The 26,175-nt window shown below is 39.1% G+C and overlaps 1 protein-coding gene and 1 long non-coding RNA gene across 3 annotated transcripts in view; both read right to left on the bottom strand.

Annotated features, from left to right (window-relative positions):
• Positions 1 to 6,544: 6,544 nt before the first annotated feature.
• LOC149122182 (uncharacterized) lies at positions 6,545 to 12,777 on the bottom strand. 2 transcript variants are annotated; one of them, XR_016221285.1, is made up of 3 exons: positions 12,712 to 12,777; positions 11,351 to 11,476; positions 6,545 to 10,407 (listed from the first exon to the last, which is right to left on the bottom strand). It is a non-coding gene; the product is annotated as an uncharacterized LOC149122182 (long non-coding RNA). The 2 variants fall into 2 exon arrangements; XR_016221284.1 differs by having other exon boundaries at positions 10,110 to 10,407; positions 11,351 to 11,479; positions 12,712 to 12,773.
• Positions 12,778 to 16,586: 3,809 nt separating this feature from the next.
• LOC100359320 (uncharacterized) overlaps positions 16,587 to 26,175 on the bottom strand; it is a 31,765-nt gene continuing 22,176 nt past the window's right edge. The window contains 3 exon segments of the mRNA XM_070058145.2: positions 16,587 to 16,946; positions 16,948 to 19,421; positions 21,790 to 21,916. Coding sequence (XP_069914246.2) covers positions 16,719 to 16,946; positions 16,948 to 19,421; positions 21,790 to 21,916 — 2,829 coding nt within the window. The 3' untranslated portion in view covers positions 16,587 to 16,718.

Below are 26,175 nucleotides of genomic sequence, written 5' to 3'. Positions count from 1 at the left end.
AAAACTAAACTGTTCCTCAACAGTCAAGGCAAGGACTGTTCAAGTCATTGCTGCACAAACTGTCAATTTCACTGCTACAGAATGCCTTTTATGTCCTCTATTATTTATCACAGATCAGGGAGAACATATGGTATTTGTCCTTTCAGGACTGGTTTTTTTCTATTTTTCAATGTTCTATTCCAGATTCATCCATTTTGTTGGAAATGACTGGATTTCATTTTTTTGTACCACTGTGTAGAATTCCATAGTGTACATATCCCATTTCTTTAACCAGTCTTCAGATGACAGACATTTAGGCTGATTCCATGTATTAGCTATTGTGAATTGAGCTGCAATAGACATGGGGGAACTCTTATTTGCTGATTTCATTTCCCTTGTGTAAATTCCCAGGAATGGGATGGCTGGGTCATATGGTAGGACTATATTCAGATGTATGAGGTATCTCTAAACTGTCTTCCATAGTCGTTTTACCAGTTTACATTCCCACAAGATTGGATTGGGGTACCTTTTTCTCCACATCCTTGCCAGAATTTGTTGTTTGTTGATTTCTGTAGGAAAGCCATCCTAACTGGAGTGAGGTTAAACCTCATTGTGGTTTTGATTTGCATTTCCCTGTCAGCTAGTGATCCAGAGCATTTTTTCATGTATCTGTTAGCCATTTGGATTTCCTCTTTGAAAAAATGTCTGTTTAAGTCCTTTGCCCATCTCTTAACTGGGTTGTTTTGTTGTTTTGGAGTTTGTTGATCTCTTTGTATATTCTGGCTATTAATCTTTTATCCATTGCATAGTTTGCAAATAATTTCTCCCATTCTGTTGGTTGCCTCTTCACTTTCCTGACTGTTTCTTTTGCAGTACAGAAGCTCCTCAACTTGATGTAATCCTATTTGTTAACTCTGGCTTTTATTCCTGTGCCTCTCTGTTCTTTTCCAGGACCTCTTTGCCTGTGCCAATGTCTTGCAGGGTTTTCCCAATGTCTTCTAATAATTTGATTGTGTTAGGTCATAAATACAGGCCTTTCATCCATTATGAGTGGATTTTTGTGTAAGGTGTAAGGTCGGAGTGCTGCTTCATACTTTTGCATGTGGAAATCCAGTTTTCCCAACACCATTTGTTGAAGAGACTGTCCTTGCTACAAGGATTGGTTTTAGCTCCTTTGTCAGATATAAGTTGGTTGTAAATGTTTGATTTCTTGTGTTTCTATTCTGTTCCATTGGTCTACTCATCTATTTTTATACCATTACCAGGCTGTTTTGATTATAACTGCCCTGTAGTATGTATTGAAATCTGGTATTGTGATTCCTCCAGCTTTGTTTTGTTATATGAGATTACTTTAGCTATTTGAGATCTCCTATGTTTCCATATGATTTTCAGCATCATTTTTTTCTGTAACTGAGAAGAATGTCTGGTATTTTGGTTGGTGTTGCATTGAATCTATAAATTGATTTTGGAAGCATGGTTATTTTGATAATATTGATTCTTCTAATTCATGAAAATAGTTTTTCTAATTCATGAATAGTTTTCAATTTTTTGTATCTTCTATTTCTTTAATATTTTGTAATTATCATATAATAGAGAACTTATATCCTTGGTACATTTAGTCCAAGATATTTGAATTTTTGGTATCTATTGTGAATGGGATTGATCTTAGAAGTTTTTTCTCTGCCGTGGCACTTTCTGTGTATACAAAGGCTTTTAATTTTTGTGTACTGATTTTATATCCTGCTACTTTATCACACTCTTCTATGAGTTCCGTTAGTGTCTTGGTGGAGTCTTTTGGATCCCTGTATAAAGAATCATGTTGGGCTGGTGCCATGGCTCACTTGGTTAATCCTCCACCTGCAACACAGGTTCTGGGTTCTAGTCCTGGTTGCTCCTCTTCCAGTCCAGTTCTCTACTGTGGCCCGGGGAAGGCAGTGGAGGATGGCCTAAGTGCTTGGGCCCTGCACCTGCATGGGAGACCAGAATGAAGCACCTGTATCCTGGCTTCAAATTGGCTCAGTTCCAGCTGTGGCTGCCATTTAGGGGGTGAACCAATGAAGGCAAGACCTTTCTCTCTGTGTCTCTCTCTCACTGTCTAACTCATCTGTCAAATAAAAAAAAGAATCATGTCATCTGTCAATAGTGAGTTTTATTTCCTCTTTCCCAATTTGAATCCATTTGATTGCTTTTTTTTTTTTTTTTTTGTCTGATGGCTCTGGCTAAAACTTACAGGACTATATTAAATAACAACAATTATAGTAGGCATCCTTGTCTGGTTTTGGATCTCAATAGGAATGCTTCCAACCTTTCCATATTCAATAGTACACTGACTTGGGTTTTTCATAAATTGCCTTGATTTTGTTAAACAATGTTCTTTCTAAACCCAATTTGCTTAGAGTTTTCATCATGAAAGGGTGTTGTATTTTATCAAATGCTGTCCTTGTATCTATTGAGATAATCATGTGGGTTTTGTTCTAAAGTTTAATATGGTGTATCACATTGATTGATTTGTGAATGTTGAAGCATCCTTGCATACCAGGGATAAATCCCACATGATCCAGGTCAATGATCTTCCTGATGTGTTGTTGGATATGATTGGTCAGAATCTCATTGAGGAATTTTGTGTCTATATTCAGGGAAATTGGTCTGTATTTCTCTTTCTCTGCTGTGTCTTCTTGGGTTTAGGAATTATGGTGATGCTGGCTTCACAGATAGAATTTGGGAGGATTCTCTTCCTTTCAATTGTTTTCAATAACTTGAGAAGAATTGGAATTAGTTTTTCTTTAAATGTCTGGTCTAATTCAGTGGTGAAGGCATCTGGTCATGGTTCTTTCTTGGGAGAGTCTTTATTACTGATTCAATTTCTGTCTTCATTATGGATCTCTTTAGGTTTTCTATGTCTTCATGGCTCAAATTAGGTAGGTTGTGTGTGTCCAGAAATCTATCCATTTCTTCTGTGTTTCCCAGTTTGTTGCACACAGCTCTTTGTAGTAGTTTCTGATGATTCTTTGCATTTCTGTAGTGTCTGTTGCTACATTTCCTTTTTTGTCTCTGATTTTATTGATTTGGGTCTTCTCTTTCCTTTTTTGCTTAGTTGGGGCCAATGGTATATCAATCTTGTTTATTTTTTCAAACAGCCATCTCTTTGCTTTGCTGATCTTTTATATTGTTTGTTTGATTTCAATTTTGTTGATTTCTTTTCTAATTTTAATTAATTTTTTCTCCTACTAGTTTTGGGTTTGGTTTGCTGTTGTTTTTCTAGATCATTGAGATGCATTGCTAGCTCATTTATTTAGTGCCTTTCTAATTTCTTGATGTAGACACCTATTGCTGTAAACATTCATTTTAACACTGCTTTTGCTGTATTCCATAAATTTTGGTACATTATATTGTCATCTTCATTTGTTTCCATAAATTTTTTGATTTCTCTTTTAATTTCTTCTATGACCCACTGTTTATTCAGGCATGTGCTGTTCAGTCTACATGTGTTTGTGTATGCTCTAGAGATTCTTGAGATGTTTATTTCCAGCTTCATTGCATTGTGATCCAAGAAGATGCATTGTATGATTTTGATTTATTTGAATTTGCCGAGACTTGCTTTATGGCCTAGCATGTGGTCAATCCTAGAAAATGTTCCATGCACTGAGAAAAATGTGTATTCTGTGGTTGTAGGTTAGAAAGCTCTGTAAATATCTGCTAGGCCTATTTGGTCTATGATGTCAATTAAGTCTGTGGTTTCCTTGTTGATTTTCTGCTTGGTTGATCGGCCCATTGCTGAAAGTGGGGGTATTGAAGTCCCCCATTAGTATTGTATTTGAATCTACATCTCCCTTTAAATCTCTTTAGTATTTCTTTTCAATAGGCAGGTGCTCTATATTTAGGTGCATATACATGTTTAAAGCTTATATTTAATGAATGCAAATTTCATAGGTACAACTTTAGGAATATAGTGATTCCTCCCTCCACCCACCTTCCCATCTGCACTCCCATCGCTCCTCCTACTCCCTCTTCCATTGTATTCTTCATTAAGATTCATTTTTAATTAACTTTCTAAACAGAAGACCAACTCTATACTATATAAAGATCTCAACAGTTTGTACACACACACACACACACTGTCTAAAGTACTGTTTGAGAAAAAGTTTTCCAGCTAATTCTCATAGTACAACTTGGGGCCAGCGCTGTGGTGCAGCGGGTTAATGCCCTGGCCTGAAGTGCTGGCATCCCATATGGGCACAGGTTCTAGTCTTGGCTGCTCCTCTTCCGATCAAGCTCTCTACTGTGGCCTGGGAAAGCAGTGGAAGATGGCCCAAGTCCTTGCGCCCCTGCACGCACATGGGAGACCCGGAAGAATTTCATGGCTCCTGGCTTTGGATCAACGCAGCTCCGGCCATCGCAGCCATCTGGGGAGTGAACCAGCAGATGGAAGACCTCTCTCTCTGTTTCTAACTCTTACTGTAACTCTGTCTTCCAAATAAATAAAATGAATCTTTAAAAAAAATTCTCATAGTACAACTCATTAAGGACAGTGGTCCTACATGGGGAGTAAGCACACTGTTGACGCCTGTTGTTAATTTAACAATTAACACTCTTATTTATGATGTCAGTGATCACCTGAGGCTCTTGCCATGAGCTAGCTGCCAAGGCTATGGAAGTCTTTTGTGACCCCAAACTCTGTCAATTACTTAGACAAGGCCATAGCAAAGTGGAAGTTCTACCCTCCCTTCAGAGAAAAGTATATTCTTCTTTGATGGCTTCTTCTTTCCACTGGGTTCTCATCCACCGAGGTCCTTCATGTAGGACAATTTTTTGCCACAGTGTCTTGGCTTTCCATTCCTGAACTGCTCTCATGGTCTTCTCAGCCACATCCAAAGTTGCATATATATTAACAATAATCACGTCTTCCTGTTGAATTGATCCTTTAATAATTATATAGTGTCTTTCTTTGTGTCTTTTAATAATTTTTGTGTTAAAGTCTATTTTGTCTGATATTAGCATGGCCACACCAGCTGCTTTTTGTTTTTTGTTAGCATGGATTGTCTTTTTGCATCCTTGCACTTTCAGTCTGTGTGCATCTTTGTTGGTAAGATGTGTTTCTTGTAGGCAGGAAATAGATGAATTTTCTTTCTTAATTCATTCAGTATGTGTCTTTTAACAGGGGTGTTGAGACCATTTACATTCAGGGTGACTATTGTTAAGTACTAACTTTGTGCTGCCATGTTTCTGTAAATAGTCATAATTTTGTATTTTTTGTTTTCTCTGTACCTTTACTGGGAAATTTTCTGTGTTCATCTTCTTTTGTAGTGATGTTCCTGTTTCTGTGTTTAGCACATCCTTGAGCATATTTTGTAGGGCTGGATGAGTAGTTTCAAATTCTTTAAATTTCTGTTTGTTGTGGAAGATCTTTATTTCTCCTTTACTCATCAGTTAGTGCTTTGCAGGGTACAGTATTCTGGGTTGATAGATTTATTTCTCTTAAAACTTTGAATATATCTCACCATTCTCTGCTTGCCTGTAGAGTTTCTGATGAGAAGTCTGCAGCGATTCTAACTGGGCTTTCTGGGAATGATTTGGCATTTCTATCATGCACATTTTAAGGTCTTTTCTTAATGTTTTACTGTGGAGAGTTTTACTACAATGTATTATGGTGAAGATCTTTTCTGGTCATATCTATAGGGAATTCTGTGTATTTCCTGTACTTGGGTGCATCTTTCTTTCTACAGATTGGGGAAAATTTTCTGTTGTTATTTCATTAAGAAGGTCTTCTAATCCTTTCTCTCTTTTCACATCTTTCAGAACTCCTAGTATCTACATGTCAGGTCATTTGATAAAATCTTGTAAATCTAAGATCTTGTTTTTCAGTTTTCTATTTTCTTCTTTTTTGGTCTGACTATAATATTTCCAGAAATATGTCTTCTAGTTCTGATATTCTTTCTTCTGTTTCACTCATTTTGTTGTTGTTAAGGCTTTTCACTGCATTTTTATTTGATCTATTGAATTCTTCAATTCTGACTTCTCTTTTTATTTCAGTTTCTTGGGAGAACTTTTAATTTAGATCATGAATTTGCTTCTGATTGCTTCTAATTAATCTGATGATTAATTTTCTGAATTCTGTTTCTGGTATATCCTTTTTTTAAAAAGATTTTATTTACTTACTTGAGAGGTAGAGTTACAGTGAGAGGGAGAAACAGAGAGAAAGGTCTTTTGTCCTCTGGTTCACTACCCAAATGGCCACAATGCCCAGAGTTGCACCAATCCAAAGCCAGGAACCAGGAGCTTCTTCCTTGGGCCATTTTCTACTGCTTTCACAGGCAGTAGAGAGCGGGATGGGAAAAGGAGCAGCCAGGACTAGAACTGGTGCCCATATGGGATGCGCAGATTAACCCACTGCACCATGACACAGGTCCCCCTGGCATATCCTTAATCTGTTCATCTTCACATTCTATTATTGCAAAGTTGTAGTGTTCCTTTGGGTGCGCTCATAGTGTCTTCCTTATTCTCATTTAGGGTTTTTCTTTGTTTTTCAACATCTGTGTATTTTTTCTTTTTTTGTCTGTGGAGACTCTTTTGTAATGAGGTTTCCCTCCCTTATGAGCTGCTATGTGTCTGTGCACTGCAAGTGGAAGTGCAGAGCCCCACTTACTGGAGCGATGCTCACTTCTCAATCATGGTGGAGGTGAGTATGAGCTCTGGTGCATGGAGCCCTGTCTACTAGAACCCAGCCCATCTCTCAATGGTTGATGGAACAGGCTCAAGTTTTCCATATTCAGGACTTCTCCTTGATGTACCGCTTGCATGGTAGGGAAGAAATTCTTCTGAATGTTTGTGGTCCTCGTTCCTGGGTGAGGAAGTGTGGTGAAGTGGTCCCCATAGTTGATGGGTATATGCAGAGGAGGCAAAGGTGGCAGTCCCTTGGTTATCTTCAAACATGTAAACGAACAAGGTGGCTTTTCTCAGCCAGCTGCAGGTCTGGGTGTGATGAAGCAGATCTGGGTGTGGTGAACAGAGATGGGCAAGGGGTGCTGACCTCTCTGTTCCTTTTACTTTCTCTTTTTTCCACATGGAACTCCACAAGCAGTTCACCAAGCTCCTCCTACTGCTGCTATTAGCAGCTCTGTGGGCCCACGATTTCTCATCTAACTTGGTCCACTGGGGGCTCTCATCAACCTCCCTGGTTTGCACCTCTGCCACATCTCTGCCACTTCCCTTTCTTATTTGCTCTTTCAGTATGGACCTTCCCAGTTTCTGTTGGTATCCTTGGCTTCCCATGGCTCTATCTCCAGCATGTGTCTTCTCTCCTTCTTAACTATCTACTTTGCCCCATGTGACTTAGATCATCCTGTTGCTATACTATCATCTTGGAACCCCCCTAGAATAATTTTAAAATAGAAGATGATAATGGAGATAAGTAAGGAATCTCATTGTAATAAAAGCATAAAATTAATCTGGATAAAATTACAATTATAGATATATATTTAACAAAAAATACTTGACATTGATGAGAAAAGACAAAGATGAAGGAAAGAGTAGATTGTTCAACAGTACTTGGAGATTCCAATATCCCACTTTCACAAGTGGAAAGAATTATGAACAAGACTGAAAAGGATATAGAATAGTTGAACATTGAAAAATACGAGTTATTTGATACACATCACACTACTCAGCAAGAGAAAAAATATGCAGTATCAAGTGTACATGCCATATTTTCTACAGAGGACAATTCATTTTGCCATAAAATAGTCTGAATAAATTTAAAAGGACTGAAATGATGTATCTGATCTGACTACAATGGATTTCCACTGAAAATTAGAGGTGTTTGGCCTAGTGGTTAAGAAGCTGACTGGTATGTGCACATCCTATATCAGAATGCTTGAGTTTAAGTCCTGGCTCTGCTTCCATTACATCTAATCTGCTAATATGCACTGTGGGAGGAAGCAGGTGATGACTCAAGTATTTAGGACCCTGCCACCCACAGATTGAATTCTTGGCACCCAGCTTTTACTTGGCCCAGCCCTAGCTTTTGTGTGTATTTGGAGAGCAAACCACCACATTGGAAATCTCTCTCTGGTCCTCAAATACAGAAAAAAAGCATGTGCATGTACATATACATATTCTTAAGAAACCTTGAATCCAAAAACAAAATAATAATTGAGAAGTTAAAAAATATGTAGAAAATAAGCAGCATGCTTCCAGTCAGTGGGCCATTGAAGAAATCACAAGAGAAATTAGAAAATATTACATGGTTACATATATAATATACAATAATTCATGTGATTAATATGGATCAGATGAAAATAAAGTGCTATAAATATCTTTATTATAAAGAAAAATACTTAAAATCAATAAGCTACACTTCCAGTTTGGGAAAGTAGAAAATGCGGAGAAAACTATTGTCAAAAGAAGCAGCAGGGGCAGGGCTGTAGTGCAGTGAGTTAACGCCCTGACCTGAAGTGCTGGTATGCCATATGGATGCTGGTCCAAGACTTGGATGCTCCACTTCCAATCCAGCTCTCTGCTATGGCCTGGGAAAGCAGTGGAAGATGGCCCAAGTGCTTGAGCTCCTATCACCCACATAGGAGACACAGATGAAGCTCCAAATGGCTTTGGCCATTTGGAGAATGAGCCAGCAAACAGAAGATCTCTGTCTCTTCCTCTCTCTGAAATTCTGCCTTTCAAATAAAATAAATAGATCTTAAAAAAAAAAAAGACCGATATCTGAAGGAGGTGAGGGTTCCAATATGAGTTCACTCTCCAAATGGATGCAGTGGCTAGGCCAGGCCAAAGTCAAGATACATATTGATTTCATATGATTCATAAGCTTCATATTGATTCTCATGTGGATGACAGGGGACCAAGTATTTGGACCATCTGCTGCTTTCCAAGGCACATTAGTAGGGAGCTCAATCAGTAGTGGAGCAGCTGGGATCTGAATAAGCTCCCCTGTGGGATTCTGGCATTGAGGGTGGCTGCTTAACTCACTGCATCACTATGCCAGCTCCCTAAGTCATGTTTTTTAGATGTACTTCATTCTTCTTCATTCCTTTGGGAAATTTTCAGCAATTGAAAGCATATATTTGGGGCATATTTGATCCACTTGTCTGTTTAACAATGGTTTCATGGTTACTTTCAGGCTTTTTTTTTTAATTTAGTTTTTATTTGAAAGTCAGCTTTACAGTGAGAGAGGGAGAGAGGCAGAAAGAGATATCTTCCATCTGCTGGCACACTCCCTAGATGGCTACAATAGCTGGTGCTGGGCTAGGTCAAAACCAGGAACCAGGAACTTCCTCTGGGTTTCTCATGTGGGTGGCTGGGGCCCAAACACTTGGGTCATCTTCCATTGCTTTCCCAGGTACACCAGCAGGGAAATGAAACAGAAGCAGAACAGCTGGGACTTGAACCTGTGCTATATGGAATGCCAGTGCCGCAGGTCACAGTTTCACCCATTATGCCACAGAGCCAGCCCCTGAAGAATAGCTCTTGCACAGTGTTAAATAATTGTGCTGATGGAGCATCTTTCAACTGTGATGCTGCCTTTGAGCCAAGATATTCATTTCATAGTTTACAATGTTAAAGTGAAGGTACTAGGGGCAGCCATTGTTGTGTAGTGTGCTACTTCTTAAAATGCCCCCATGCATTATCAAAGTGCCTAGCTTCAATACCTGCTCTTCTGCTTCTGATCCAACTTCCCACTAATACATCCTGGGAAACAAGATTATTGCTCATGTGCCTGTACCTCTACCCACCCATGTGGGGGACCTGGATGAAGACCAGGCTCTTGGTTTTGGCCTTGCCTAGGCCTTGCTGCTGTGGGCATGTGGGGAGTGAATCACTGGATGATTCTCCTTTCTCTCTCTCTCTCTCTCTCTCTCTCTCTCTCTCTCTCCTCTCTCTGGTGGACTACCTTAGGAATAGTTGAAAATAAACAAGAATTTTTAAAAAGTAGAATATACTGAAATCTCTTTTATGAGGATTTGTTCTACAAAAGAAATATTTTAAAATATACTTTTTCAACATGTATGTGTGGATAATCATTAACTTTTCCCCCATAGAGCCATGAATATCATGAAATATAACAAAGTACTTCACAAAAGTTATGGAAAATAAAATTAAATATAAGTTCACTTTTTACAGAAATTTATAAGTTATATATTCTTGTATTAATACATTTCTTAATGTTGAGATATTTCTTTAAATAACTTTAAAATTCATTGCCTCTAGTCTTATTGTACGATTTTATCTTCATCATTCGCTATCAGTAGATGTTGATGTTTCCTCAGATTCTGTTCTCTTTCCTTGTCTGCATTTTATCTGTTTGCTTTCCTTTAAAATATTTCATCCTAATGGCTCCAGGCCTATTGAAATTCTGCTGCTTTGATCTCTCTCCTGAGTTCTAGCTCATATTTCCAGTTGTTAGTTGGATGTCAACACCTATTTAATAAAAACAGAGACTGCAAACACAATGTGTCCAAGTTCAGTCTCACTTCTTTCCATCATCTTCATGATACATTTTTCTAATTTTATTTTACAGTACCAGTGTTGATGCAAAACCATGGAATTGAATTCTACTTTTTACCCTCTCCACAACAAATTAGTACTGAATTCTGATTCTCCTTCCTTTTCTTTTTCCTTTTGTATCATGGATTTTCTGTTCAATAGTCTTAGGACTCTAGGTCCTAATGGTCAATGCTCTCCCCTCTGTTTTCTTCTCCCACCATTTTCTTCTCCCCACTCTTCCCCCATTCTTCTTCTGAGGGATGACTTTTGGAATGCAAATCTGCTTAATAACGTGCCACTTTTAATTGACCCCTATTATTTACATAAATCCTGTGTTTGAGGAAATAGGCAATCACTTTCTTGTAAACAATAGCAATTATGTTTGCTTTTGGAGGAAATATGAAAATGCTTATGAACATTCCTTGTTTGATAAATAACTGAAAAACAGCACACAACATTTTTATTGTTGTGGCCACAGCTGTGGTGGAGTAGGCTAAGCCTCCACCTGCAGTGCCAGCATCCCATCTGGGCACCAATTCGTAACCCGGCTGCTCCTCTTCTGATCGAGCTCTATGCAGTGGAAAATGGTGCAAGCACTTGGGCCCCAGAAGAAGATGCTGGCTCTTGGCTTCAGATTAGCTCAACTCTGGCCATTGAGGACATTTGGGTAGCAAACCAGCAGATGGAAGACCATTCTATTGGTCTCTCCCTCACTCTGTCTATAGCTTTGCCTCTCAAATAAATAAATGAAGTCTTTAAAAAGTTTTTTTGCTGCAATTAGGTCGAGAGTAAAGTAAAAAAAAAAAAAAATCACTCAGTTATCAGTTCTTTGACCAGGTTTACTCCCTTTAACTACCTCACAGCCTGGACCACTCACCTAGAGATGGTGCTATTTGTAGTTCCATTCATCTGGCCTTATTTTCTTCATGGTTTTGTCACTTTATTTTTGCATTTTTATATGCAGGAGAACACATTGACTTTTTGGTTTTCTGTGAAACATAAACTGCTGATACAGAAAAAAAATTATTTTTCTAAAAACTTCCTTACTCTGTGTTGAACATTTGTCTTACTTTATCTAACATTTTCCAAGTATGTGTTTGTATTTGTGGACTACTCTGTGATCTTACAGAATGAGAATTCCATTCTTCCTGTTCTTGATAAGAGGCCAGGTCCAGGTATGTAAGAGAGATTCTATTGTAGTATTACAAAAAAATTACAAAATTAATGCAGAGCCAAGATACTTTTATTGTCAGTTTTGTTTCTTAGGCCCATAGCATACAAAATAAGCTTCATCTCACATAAGAGGCACGAAAGACACACAGAGAAAAATGAACTCCGTTTTCCTGTTTGTGACCCAGAGATAATATGTTGAGGAGAAATGTGCTGTTACAAATGTTGACTATGGGCTTCACCCAGGAAGAATAACAGGACCCAGACAATGCTCAAGAGGACCATGTACAGGGAGGTGATGTGGAGAACTACAGTAGCCTGCTGCTGAAACCCCTCAGCAACACACAAGTGGACACATTTTTTCTATTTGAAACAAATGGACACTTTATGGGGTTTAATGATGTCTAGATCCATTGAATAGACCCTGGGTCTCCAGTCAAGAGAAGGAAATCATTTTGCTGATGGAGAAGCTATGTGTTAGCAGTTAAGTAGCACAGTCTTTTGTCTCAAATATCCTGCCAGACCCAAGACATACAAACATGCTCACCATCTGTTTACAAGTGGGCATGGGCTACACTCTGAAATTTGCTGAACCTTTCAGCCAGCCAGGCCTGGCAGGATTTGGATGGACAAATGCGGGTGGGACATGAATCTAGTGAGGACATTCCTGGACTTAGTGCAGAGTTTACATGCACAAAAGGGACAACATGTCTGTATCAGAGGTTTCAAAAAATCCAGGGAGGGGCAGAAGTAAGAAGCATGGTTTAGTGCTAAGGAGAAAACATTAAGGGTGTGACTGGGTAGAAAGATTGTAGGATTTGTGGAAAAAGGGATCCTTTGTCATGTGCTAGCATCCCAGTCCCCTGGGACTACTCCTATGTAGGGAACACTGCACCATCATTTCACTGTTCTTTTCCTTTTTAAGAAATATTTAGTGAATTCAGTCAGATGAAGGAAATTCAAATGATACAGAAAAGTATTAAAAATCTACATACAAAAATAAATGAACATAAAATAGCTAACTCCATGGGCATTTCCAGTTAGGCATTCATGTAAATATGTACTTACCTTTTTCTTTATATAAGGGCAGTATATACACACATGTGATGATTCTGGCAAAAAAAAAAAATCTGAGATAATAAATAAGAATTTTTTGAAATATATTTGAATAATAGCATGCAAATAACCTACCCTACTGAGAGCACTGGGGGTGGGGAAATTCACTTTTCAGATCTTTAACATCAGAGGATACATTTTTCTTTATTTTTACTATCACGTGTTCAAAGCTTGGTGTTATTTACAATTTCATCTTTCTAGGTAGATTGCAATGGACTGGATGTATCCCCACAGAATTTGTATGTTGAAATCCTAACCCCAATGTGATCATTTTAAGGTGTGGCCTTAGGGAGGTAATTATCTCATGAGGGTGGATTCCTCCTGAACAGAACTGGTGATTCAATGAGAAGATGCCAGTCTACAAATGGGAAGAGGCCCCTCATCATAACCCTACCATCCTCGGGCCAGATCTTAAGCCTCGAGTCTCCAGAACTGAAAAATACAAATGAGCACCTATTTGATTTTAGATATGCTTATCTTAGGATTTGATTTTTCTATCTCATGATCAGTGCTTGAATGATCTCCAGGGGCCATTTCCAGGACAAATGAGATGTTCCAATTGATAGCAGTAGAAAGATTTACTTGTGGAACTGTTTTCAGACAAAAGTAGAAAACAAGAAAATACAGCTTGAGCATCTGTTATCAAATTTGTAGCCCAGTATTCTAGGAATAGCCATGGGGTACCCAAGTACCCCATCTAAGCAGATATAAACTTAGATCTAAGCTTATTGTAAATCCAAACATAACCTAGAAAGGACACTGTGGATGGGGAGGTAAATACCAATTTCAAAATGAAACAGGCTCACCTTGGGGAAGTGAAAAGCAAAAAGGTTATATTAAAGTCAATGTAAAGCTACAATAATATCATACAGAATTGTGTTAATGAACTAGTTTATTGCAAGGAGACCCTCCTAGGCAGACTTCAGTACAAATTCTTGTCCACATGGTAAAAATAGAAGGGGATGATGTAGCACAACAGGTTAAGTTACCAGCTATGATGCCAGTATCCTATAGAGGCATCCATATGTGTCTCATATGCCCCATTTCTGATCCAGCTCCTTGATAATACTCTCAGGAAAGCAGAAGCTGGTTTAAGTGCTTGAAATCCTACCACCCATGTCAGAGACCTAGGTAAATCTCCTATCTCCTGGTTTCCACCTGGCCCAGACCAGGCCAATGTGGCTATTTCGGAAGAGAACCAACAGATGGAAGATCTCTCACTCTGTCTTTCCTTTTTTCTGCACTTTTACATTTCAAGTTGAAAAAAAGTCATCTGACAATTTTTCTTTTTAAAAACAAGGAAGAGAAGAAGATAAAGGGGAGCAGAAAAGCAAGATTTATTTAAAGGGATAGGGCCAGCATTGCAGCTCACTAGGCTAATCCTCCACCTGCAGCACCGGCACCCTGGGTTCTAGTCCTGGTTGGGACACTGGATTCTGTCCTGGTTGCTCCTCTTCCAGTCCAGCTCTCTGCTGTGGCCCGGGAAGGCAGTGGAGGATAGCCCAAGTATTTGGGTCCTGCACCCGCATGGGAGACCAGGAAGAAGCACCTGACTCCTGGCTTCGGATCGGCTCAGCACGCCGGCTGTAGCGACCATTTGGGGGGTGAACCAACAGAAGGAAGACCTTTCTGTCTCTCTCACTGTCTAACTCTGCCTGTCAAATTTTTTTTTTTTTTAAATAGGGATAATACACATTCAATTTGAGTGTGGAAAACCTCAGAAGAAAATGCATGTTGCATTTTACAAGATAAGAGATTATACTTTTGCAGGATATAGGTGTCTGGGGTCATAGCTAACTGAATACTCAAATATGGTAGAGTTTAGGGTTCAGCTTGAGTATCACTTCCATGATCCTTTTTGTGAAATGCCAAAAATCTCAGAGCATCAGTTCTACAAGTGGTTGAAGCATGTAAGTTTAAATGTGGGAAGTGTCATGGCATCAGGTACAGGACGTGAGACTCAGGTGCCTGTTGAGGAATATATATTCTGAGCATGTAATCGTGTTTTATTTCTAGCTAGTACAACCTCAGCAGCTGCAAAGGAGTAGATTTTGGCAGTGCAAGTGCTGCTGGGAGTCTATTTCTACCACTCACTACCATCTCCAAATGGTTCAATGAACTGGGGTCAGAACCATGCCACATGAATTTAGTCAAGTCAAAATTCAATTAAAACAAGAGCAACTGAACACAGAAGAGTTTAAGAGTGTAAGAAACAAAGAAAAAATAAACACTGGAACAAAAAATCAATCTCAGGAAGACTACCTGGATGTAGATCATCAGAACACTTAGCTAACATCCCCTCTACAACCTACACACAGACAAGTCTGTGATTCTCATGAATGCAAAGGTTATAACAGACTCACTCCCTAAACTGGTAAACACTCTTCATCAAGGCAGGGGGTACAGAACTATGGGTGGCACATGAGTCAGGCAACATGCCTATGACAACAACATGGATTAGAACAATGTGGGTATAAAGATTCATAGGTTAGGGGCTAGCATTGTGGCACAGCAGATTGAGCCACTGTGATGCTGGCATCCCATGTGCCAGTATGGGTTCTGCCTGCTCAACTTCTGATCCAGCTCCCTGCTAATGTGCCTGGGAGAGTATTGGAATTTGACCAAAGTACTCAGGCCCCTGCCATTCATGTGAGAGACCCACATGGAATTCCAGGTTCCTGACTTTTGCTTGGCTCAGAACCAGTGATTGTAGCCATTTGAGGAGTAAAACAGTTGATGGAAGATTTCTTTCTGCAATTCTGCCTTTTTATTGATAAATCTAAAGACTAAAAAAATTATGAGCTGAAAAATGACCAGACAATAACACTGTAATTGATGAATATGGTATTTCAAATGAAGATTTACAGACTGAATGATTTAACATTCATATGTGAAAATATTGCTCATTTATATTATCCCACTGATAAGGGGAGGCCAAAAAGCAGATTGGAATGTCAAGGAGAATATACTTTTGAACAAAACATACCCTGTCTCTGTCATACAGGATTACTGCCATATGGGAATTCCCTGATACCTGATAGGGTGTGCCTTTCAGCAATATTTTTCCATCTACACTGAACTTTCACAGTTCACTGGTTCTCTGTATGATTTTCCTGATATTTGTGGAAGTTTCCCTTTGCAACAAAAAAGGTTTTTCAACTTCCATTATATTCTTCTGTATGGGTTCTTTGGTAGACAGTGAGAGATGAATCACAGTAGTGTTTGCCTATGTACACCCATTCTCATCTCTGAGTTCTTCATCTTGAGCTGAAGATTGACTTCTGGTAAAAGGTTATTTATATTCACTATATTAACATGCTTTTTCTTTGTCTGAGTCCTCTGATATCTGCTGAGCACTAACTTGGCAAAAGGTTTTTAAAAATTCATTGCATTCACAAGATTTTTCCCTTTCTGAATTCTATGATGACTATTGAGGGTGGACTTCTTGGAAAATACTTTTCCACATTCATTATTCATTAAGGTTTCTCCCAAGTGAACTCTCTGATGTGTAGTGAGTTAAAACTTTTGGCAAAAAAATATTTTCAACATTCTTAACAATAATTTGGTGAATTCTTTGATGTATGAGCTTTGACTTCCACCAAAAGGCTTTCAACTATCATTTATAAGCATAAGTTTTCTTTTCTGTGTGCACTCTCTTAGGTATACTGAGGACTGAATTTTGGCCAAATGCTTCCTCTGACTCATTACATTGATGAAATTTTTCCTGTGAATTCTCTGATGTTTCAAGAGACCTGAACTCCAAGTAAATTGTTTTCCACATTCATTACATTGATAAGGTTTCTCCAGTGTGAATTCTCTGATACCTCCTGAGGTATGAACTCCAGTAAAAGCATTTTTCACATTCAGTACATTCATAAGGTTTCTCCCCTGTGTGAATTCTCTGATGTGTTGACTGGCAACGAAATGATTTTCCAAACTCATTACATTCATAACGTCCCTCATCTGTGTGAATTCTTTGATGTATAATCAAATCTGACTTCCAGTAACAGGCCTTTCCATGTTTTACATTCATAAGGCTTCTTACCTATGTAAATTCTCTGATATTTACTGACATCAGCATTGTGGTAAAAGGCTTTTCCGCATTCAGTACATTCAAAAGGCTTTTCTCCTGTGTGAATTCTCTGATGCTTTTTGAGATTTGAACTACAGGGAAATGTTTCCCCACATTTCATTACATTCATAATATTTCTTCTCTCTGTGAATTCTTTGATGAGTGCGGAGTTCTGACTGGTAGCTAAATGATTTTCCACACTCATTACATTCAAAAGTTTTCTCCCTGGTATGAATTCTTTGATGTGTAATGAGATTTGACTTCCCATAAAAGGCCTTTCCACATGTCTTACATTCATAAGGTTTCTCCCCTGTGTGAATCCTCCGGTGTGTAATGAGGTTTGACACCTGGCGAAAGGCCTTTCCACATGTCTTACATTCAAAAGGTTTCTCCCCTGTGTGAATTCTTTGATGTGTAATGAGGCTTGACTTCCAGCCAAAGACCTTTCCACATGTATTACATTTATAAGGTTCCAACCTTTTGTGAGTTTTCTGATGTACAATGAGGTGTGACTTCAAATGAAAGGCTTTTCTACACTCATCATATTCATAAAGTCTCTCCCCTATGTGAATTGGCTGACGTGCATTGAGGCTTGACTTCCAGCCAAAGGCCTTTCCACATGTATTAGATTCATAAGACTTCTGCCCTGTGTGAATTTTCTGATGTATCATGAGGTGTGACTTCAAAGGAAAGACATTTCTACATGTACTACATTCATAATGTTTCGCCTTTGTGTGAAATCTCTGATGTATGTTGAGCTCTGACTTCTGGCAAAAGGCCTCTCCACATGTATTACATTCATAAGGTTTTTCTTCTGTGTGAATTCTCTGATGCGCATTGAGGCTTGACTTCCAACCAAAGGCCTTTCCACATGTATTACATTCATAAGGCTTCTCCCCTGCATGCATTTTCTGATGTATAGTGAGGTGTGACCTCAAAGAAAAGACGTTTCTGCATATATTACATTCATAACGTTTCTCCCTTGTATGAAATCTCTGATGTGTATTGAGGTCTGACTTCCGGTAAAAGGTCTTTCCACATGTATTACATTCATAAGGTTTCTCTCCTGTGTGAAATCTCTGATGTGTGTTGAGGTCTGACTTTCGGCTAAAGGCCTTTCCACATGTATTACATTTATAAGGTTTCTCCCCTGTGTGAATTTTTTGATGTATGTTGAGATGTGACTTCACATAAAAGGCCTTTCTACATGTAATACATTCATAAGGTTTCTCTCCTGTGTGAAATCTCTGATGTGTGTTGAGGTCTGACTTCCGGCTAAAGGCCTTTGCACATGTGTTACATTTATAAGGCTTCTCCCCTGTGTGAATTTTCTGATGTACAATGAGGTGTGACTTCAAAGGAAAGACACTTCTACATGTATTACACTCATAGAGTTTCTCCCCTGTGTGAATTCTCTGATGTGTTTTGAGCTCTGTCTTTCGACAAAAGGCCTCTCCACATGTATGACATTCATAAGGTTTTTCTCCTGTGTGAATTCTCTGATGTGCGTTGAGGCTTGACTTCCAGCCAAAGGTCTTTCCACATGTATTACATTCATAAGGTTTCTCCCCTGTGTGAATCTTCTGATGTGCATTGAGATATGACTTCAAATGAAAGGCCTTTCTACATGTATTACATTCATAAGGTTTTTCCCCTGTGTGAAATCTCTGATGTATGTTGAGGTCTGACTTCCGGAAAAAGGCCTTTCCACATGTATTACATTCATAAGGTTTCTCTCCTGTGTGAATTCTTTGATGTATGCTAAGTTCTGATTGCCAGCGAAATGATTTTCCACACTCATTACATTCATGAGGTTTCTCCCCTATGTGAATTTTCTGATTTCTAATGAACTCTGATTTCTGGTAAATGTTTTTATCACACTCATTATGCCCATAAAATTTTTTTCTGGTATGATTTTTGTGATGCAGAGTAAAGCATAATTCACAGCTAAAAGGTGGCTGACAGGGTTTATATGCATAAGGGTTTTGTCCTGTATTTGTTTTCTGATTTGTTCCATGATCTGATTTGCACATTAGAGTTTCTTTAATGTTAACAGATTCATAGAGCTTCTTTTCTGTGTTGGATTGCTCATGTTTGGGGAGGTTAGAGTTTTTATGGAAAGTTTTCTTTCCTATCTGAGTTGTCTTTCCTACACTATACTTATAAAAGGATGTTTCCATATGCATGGTCTCACTTGGAAAGGGTGACTTCTTTATGAGGGCTTTTCCTTGTCCATGGTGTCCAAAAGGCTGCTGCATAGTTTGAACATTGTGATGCTGATTAAGTTCCAAGCATGGGAAGGATGGCCCAGGCATATCTGGGCCACCAGATTTCTCTCCAGCTTTCATTTTATCTGGCCCAGTAGGGAGAAGCACATTCTGAAATACATTACATACCTCAGATTTCATTCCAGAAACATTTTCCTTTTTCATAATCAGTTTTGTAATTTCACTTGAGCTTAAATTAAATGTTTTTCTTAATTCAACTATCTTGGGAGTTGATATTTTTTTGTATGTCCTTACATCTTGCCTAGGATTCATATCTTGGCTTTGCTGGTTGCCCTCAATCAGGTCATCTTTTTGCCTTGCAACTGAAATGAGAAAAAATATATGTATCAGCCACATCTATGCATTTCTTTTGGAATGCTCATGTAAAGATAATAACATTTCTTACAATTCTAGTGGCATATGATTTTAACCTATCAGTAAAAGGTATTGATTTATGAACATTGTATGATTTTTCTCTTTGGTACATTAATAAATTATACTAATAGATTTACCAATGCTCAATTGTGATTATTTTACTACTTGAAATATTTTAAGTGTGAGGGGGTAGGTTATGTGGTAATGTAGTTTAAGTCACTGCTTAGAAAGTCTGCACAACAGTGCCAGTTTGATTCCTCCAACTCTGCTCCAAATTGCTTCCTGCTAATGTATGCTGGGAGGCAGCAGATTATGACTAAAGTGCTTAAGCCCCTGCCACACACTTAATAGACCCAAATGGAGTTTGAGGCTTTGGGGTTTATCCTGGCCTAGTCCAAACTATTGCAGGCACTTGTGCAGTAACCACTGGATCATAACGAAACATAACTAAATAAAGTTTCTTAAAGTGTGGAAACACTGACTAAAAAGATTTACCCACTGGATAGCTGGAGTAAAAAGCTTGTTTTTTTTTGTTTGTTTGTTTGTTTTTGTTTTTTGTTTTTGGCTCTTCTTTTTCTACGTATCTTTCTTATAAAAGCTGTTCTACGTTTCTCTGTGGATCTTGGAGATGGGAGTTTTATTGGATCAACTACTTACAGGTGCAGGGGACGCATGTGTTTGTCCTCTAAATAAGACCACCACTTGAATAGGATCTGTACCTATGGGTGTTTCATACTCAATTTTCACGGGGGATGGGTTTAGACATTTATAGATTTTTTTCAAAGGACAAATATTTTCTGTTTTGCACTCTGTGATGACAGCTATCCTATAATCTCAAGGAAAGCTGATAGCTTCAGTTTTTCAAAGCCATAGCAGGTACAGATATATCCCACACATGCTAGGTATGTTCTCCCTACCAGTTCAAGGAATTCTGACTGTGTACCCCTGTTGAAAAGTATCTTCCTGCTCATTCTAGATCAATACAGTCATGGTATTGTCCTCTCAATCCTTGGTATACACACACTACTGTTTGATAATTTGCTGTTCTGAAGGCTTTGATATGTATTGGAGGATCAGTTCTCTCCTACTTTCATAGAAAACTGTCTCCTATCCACTTCTTATCTCTTTGCTGTTCTATCATGACACTGGAAAAGGAAGAATTTGTACATTAATCTACACCTAAACAAATGTGAGCCATTCAACATGAATTCCTGGGTTTAGGCGACCTGGTGATTCTGTACCTCCCAATTCTCTAGATGAGTCTAGGACCACCTATTTCCAAATTCCTGTGCTGGGTTCTGTTTCACTTCATGATTTCTAATGTCACAGTACAGAGGCATGTTCCTACACATCTTTATCATTTTCTTATCTATTTGCTTGAGAGTCAAGGAGACAGTGAAAGAGAGACAGACACACAGAAACAAAGGACTTTCATCCACTGGTTCACTCCTCTAATGTTTGTTAACATCCATCATTTTATCAGTTATTTGAAAGGCACAGAGAAGAGAGAAAGAGAGAGAGAGAGAGACAAGGATACAATACTCCCATTCATATATTCAGTCCTCAAATGCTTCTACCAGCAATTTCTGTGTCTGGCCAACCCAAACAGAACTTAATCTGACCAACTAGTAATAACCTGTACCTATCAGTTGCCCAATTAATAACCATTTGAGGAGTTAATATATAAATTTAAAAATGCTTAAAGGAAATAGAGAAAGCAAAGAGAAACAAATTAGAACTTAATTTGTAAAGTAGAAAAAAGCCTTATAGCAAGAAATTCATAGGATTTTTCACCAAGATCAAAAGAAGTAGATAGATGTACACATGAGAGTCTTCTCTGGAGACTGCAGAATGCCCATGTCTGATACATGAAACCTGCTGTACTCAAGAATAGGACTTGGGGAAAGTTAGTGCTAAGAGCTCTACACAGTAAACATCTGCTGAGCTCTTTCTGTCACAGCATCCCTGCCTAGCATGTGCTTACTGATCTGGAAGGCTCTGGGTTAGTGGGTTTTTAACCAACCACAGCTCTTCTCCTTGTTCCAACCAGAAAATCAAGTCAGGTTTGGTTATGCAGTACCCTGTTCATGTGAAATAGTATAGGAATGTGAAATCACCAATTCAGGATTTGTGAAGGACATCTTGGTCACAGGAGCGGTAAACAAAAGTGCCGTTTTGAATCCTTTCCTAGAGGATAGATCCTTACATACTTCATGGCCTCAAACCCTATCCCTACCTGGTATTAAACCTTATAAAGGGTTCATTTTTATCAAATGGGAAGAAAGTGCTTTGTCTTGACAGAGAAGTTTTACTCACCCAAGAACAGAAGGCTGCTATAGATCTCCAACATTACATCCCTGTACAGGGTCCTCTGAGCAATGCTCAGGTCCTGCCACTCCTCCTGGGTGAAGTCCACAGTCAGGTCTTCAAACGATACCAACACCTGCAACAGCACATTTATCCTCCACATATCAGTTCTGGGTCACTTCACAGAAACTGGAAGTACATTCTTTTGTGTGTGTCTTAAAGGTTTATTATATAAGATGCAGCTTACATACAAAATATATTGGCAATACATAACAAAATCACAATGAAAATATCTTGTCCCTATTTTAACTTTATCTTTTTATCTGGAACCCATCTTTCTCCTAATAATTGTGGGGAAAAAAGCTCAGAATCTAATCTGTAGGCCAAATGTAACCTTTATAAACACATGACTGAAATAACATCTTAGATGAACTATGGGAGATGAATGTTCAATGTCAATCAGTATAACAAAGATATTTATTTTAAAATATGTTTTTCTGTGTTATCAGGTTGCAATGCACTGAAACATCAAAAATGGTTAGCTCTGAATGAATGTATTCACATGAATATGATCAACACAAGTCAGTTGGTAAAAACACAAAGAAACCAGTACAGATAACAGGGCTATAAACTGCACCACTTCTAGGTGACAGGTCCTCAGTTGTGAGAAGAAATAAAGGTGGTAAAGTATGAGGGCTGGGTGGCATAGTGGGTAAATCTGCTGCCTGTAATGTCAACATCACATATGGGATTTGGTTTGTGCCACAGCTACTCCACTTGTAAACCAGCTCCCTGATGGCCTTCAAAAGCAGAAGATGGCCCAAGTGCCTTGGCTCCTGCCACCCACATGGGAGTCACAGATGAAGCTCCTGGACCCTGGCTTCAGCTTGGGCCAGGGCTGGTTATTATAGCCATGTGGGGGCATGAACCAGTGGATGGAAGATATCTCTCTCTTTCTGTCTGTCCCTCTCTATAAATCTGATTTTCAAGTAAATATTTTTTTTAAAAAAAATTTATTTATTTGAAAGAGTTACACACAGAGAGAAGGGGAGACAGAGAGACGTCTTCCATATGCTGGTTCACTTTCCAGTTGGCCCAATGGCTGGAGTTGAATCAATCTGAAGCCAGGAGCTTTCTCGGGTCTTCTCATGTGGGTCCAGGGGCCTAAAGTTTTGGGCCATCTTCTACTGATTTCCCAGGCCACAGCAGAGAGCTGATTCAAAAGTGGAGCAGCCAGGACTTGAACCGGTGCCCATATGCGATGCTGGCACCACAGGCAGCAGCTTTTCCTGCTACACTACAGTGCCTGCCCCATAAATAAATCTTTATTTAAAACAGTTGATAAGGTGCTCATGAAACTTATAATTGAAGGATTCTTACATACTTGACATAATTCCAACAATGAAAATTTTATGTGCTATTTTTATAAAATTACTTATAAAGCACTTTATAATCTTCCAAAATTTAAAATAATTGTTATTTTCCACACCAAAAAAAAAAAAATGGTTGCTTACTTTCTGAAACTAAAAATGGGGGACCAAGAAAATATGGTAGTTACTTGAACAGACTTGTATTTTAAGTGTCATCCCAAAGCAGGCAAATGGAGAATAAAATGAATAGAAGAGAACAGAGACACAACTACCCATCATCAAGACACAGCAGAATGAAAAGACAAAATAAGGAATTCATCATAAATCAAAAAGGAAAAGACAGTAAGACCAGAATTCACTGCTAATTTGTAGTACAGAAGGTGAAACACAGAGTATAATTCAGTGCTGCATGCATGCAGGGTGGGATTGACAATGAGTAAAAATGAAATTGAGAAAGAGGACAAAGAATGGTAAACCATGTTGGAAGTTTCTCTGGTCAAGTACATGAGGCTGTTCAAATGGTAGCCTTACATATGAACAGGAGCTGAGAAGATCTAAGCTGCAGATAAACATTTGGCAAGCAGCAAAATTTTGGTGATTCCTAAAGCCATCACAGTGAATGAAGGATTTCAAAGAGAAGCTAAGTGACATAAAGCAGAAAAGGGGAACCAGCATTTCAGCATTGTGGCACCATGGGCTAAACTACCACCTGTAATACCAGCATTCTATATTGAAGCACTAAGTCCCTGATGCCCCACTTCAGATGCAGCTCCCTGCTATGAATCTGGGAAAGCAGTGGAAGATGGCCCCAAGGTCTTGGGTCCCCGCATCTACATGAGAGGCCTAGAAGAAGCTCCTGGCTCCTGGCTTCAGCCTGGCCCAGCCCTGATCATTGTGGCCATTTGAGGAGTGAACCAACAGATGCAAGATTTTCTCTCTGCCTCTCTCTGTAACTCTGCCTTTCAAATAAATAAGTTCCAATAAATAAATAACCTTTCAAATAAAAAAATCTTTCTTCCAGAGACATACAAAAGCTCAATAGTACAAAATCAATTAACATGAGTCCATATGATTTCAGAAATTGTTATGCCAAAATAAACATATATTTACTCTACTTCTCACAAATTTGGGGACATACCACAGTATATATAATTATATTCATGGCTGTATTGAGAAAAACTTTCATGATTGTTCATATGGACATGGAGAAATATTTTTCTTTTTTTTTAAGATTTATTTATTTACTTGAAAGTCAGAGTTACAGAGAGAAGGGTCTTCCATCCACTAGTGCATTCCCCAATTGTCTGCAACATCCAGAACTGCGCTGATCCGAAACCAGGAGCCAGGAACTTCTTGCGGGTCTCCCACGTGGGTGCAGGGGCCCAAGGACTTGGGCCATCTTCTACTGCTTTCCAAGACCTTAGCAGAGAGCTGGATCAGAAGTGGAACAGCCTTGGCCGGCGCTGTGACTCACTTGGCTAATCCTCCACCTGCGGTGCCAGCACCCCGGGTTCTAGTCCTGGTTAGGGCGCCAGGTACTAGTCCCAGTTGCTCCTCTTCCAGTCCAGCTCTCTTCTGTGGCCCAGGAGGGCAGAGGAGGATAGCCCAAGTGCTTGGGTCCCTGTACCCGCAAGGGAATCCAGGAGGAAGTACCCAGCTCCTGGTTTTGGATCGGTGCAGTGCCCGCCATAGCAGCCTTTAGGGAAGTGAACCAATGGAAGGAAGACCTTTTTCTCTGTCTCTCTCTCACTAACTCTGTCTGGTTAAAAAAAAAAAATTTGGAGCAGCCAAGACTAGAACCAGTGCCCATATGGGATGCTGGCACTGCAGGCAGTGGCTTTATCTGCTATGCCAGAGCATTGGCTCCATGGAGAAATATTTTTCAAAAAAAAAAAAAAGTTTCTTTTGTAAAACAGTCCCTCAGTAAAAAAGATTTCAGGGCTTTCTTCCTCAACCTGATCTAAGCCCTAGAGTCAGCATCATAGATCCAGGGAAACATTAGAAAATGTACATGCTCTATCAACCAGATTATTTAGCACTGTGTGAGAGCTATTAGTCAATTAATAGAAATAAATTATTAGGGTTTTACACAATTTATACCTACAAGATGTGAAGAATCATCTGAAAGTTATTTGCACAAGGGTTACACAATAAATTTTGTCATGTAATTGTGGGCATTTAGTATGGCAGTTAGGATGCTATGCCCCACATCAGAATGAATGCCTGGGTTTTGACTTCCAACTTTGGGTCCTGACTCTACTTTCTTTGGCAGACTGTACCCTTACTCCACTCCTGGTACAGAATGCGGAAAGCCAGGATGATATGTCAATTGGCTGGGTTCCTGCCACACCCACATTATAGATCTGGATCAAGTTTCTGTCTCTAGTCTTCAAATCAGCTCAACCTCAATCACTACAGGCTATTTGGAGAATAAACCGGGAGACAGGAGTTTTCTATTTCTCAAATATATAAATTAAACACTATAAAAAGAAAGAAATGCTATACCATCTGGGATCTTAAGAAATCAGAAAGGAACAAAAGCATACTACCCTGTATGAGTCAGAAAGAAGAATCTCCTGATTTAACTGGTAAATGAAACAAACAACAAAAAAATAAAAATAAAAATAAAAAGAACCACCATCAGAGAGGAGCCAAGATGGCAGAATACAGAAGGATCTTACTGCTCTAATCTAGGGGAACATAGTTTAAAAAAAAAAAAAAAAGTGGAGAGAATGCAATCACAGGGAAGAGAAAATGGCAGAGGAAACTCCACACAAATGAGAGGGACACTGTGGACCTATGTGGAGGATGTAGATGCATACAACTCAGGACCCCAGCAGCTGAGAGCCTCAGCAGCACCTTTGGAAAGTGAGGTGAGACCAAACTGGAGCAGCCAAAGCCACTGGCGATAAGCTGTGGGAAGAGCCTGGCATGAGTGTAGCTTGGATCCCTGTGGGGGACAGTATACCTACAAACCTAGAGGAGAAAAAAGGGGGCACATTTCTCTCTCCCAACCACTTGGCAC

Source organism: Oryctolagus cuniculus, chromosome 15 (assembly GCF_051225735.1).
Source record: "Oryctolagus cuniculus isolate XC-2025 breed Fujian yellow rabbit chromosome 15, ASM5122573v1, whole genome shotgun sequence".
Classification (NCBI taxonomy): domain Eukaryota; kingdom Metazoa; phylum Chordata; class Mammalia; order Lagomorpha; family Leporidae; genus Oryctolagus; species Oryctolagus cuniculus.
This window is presented reverse-complemented; position numbering and strand designations above follow the sequence as displayed.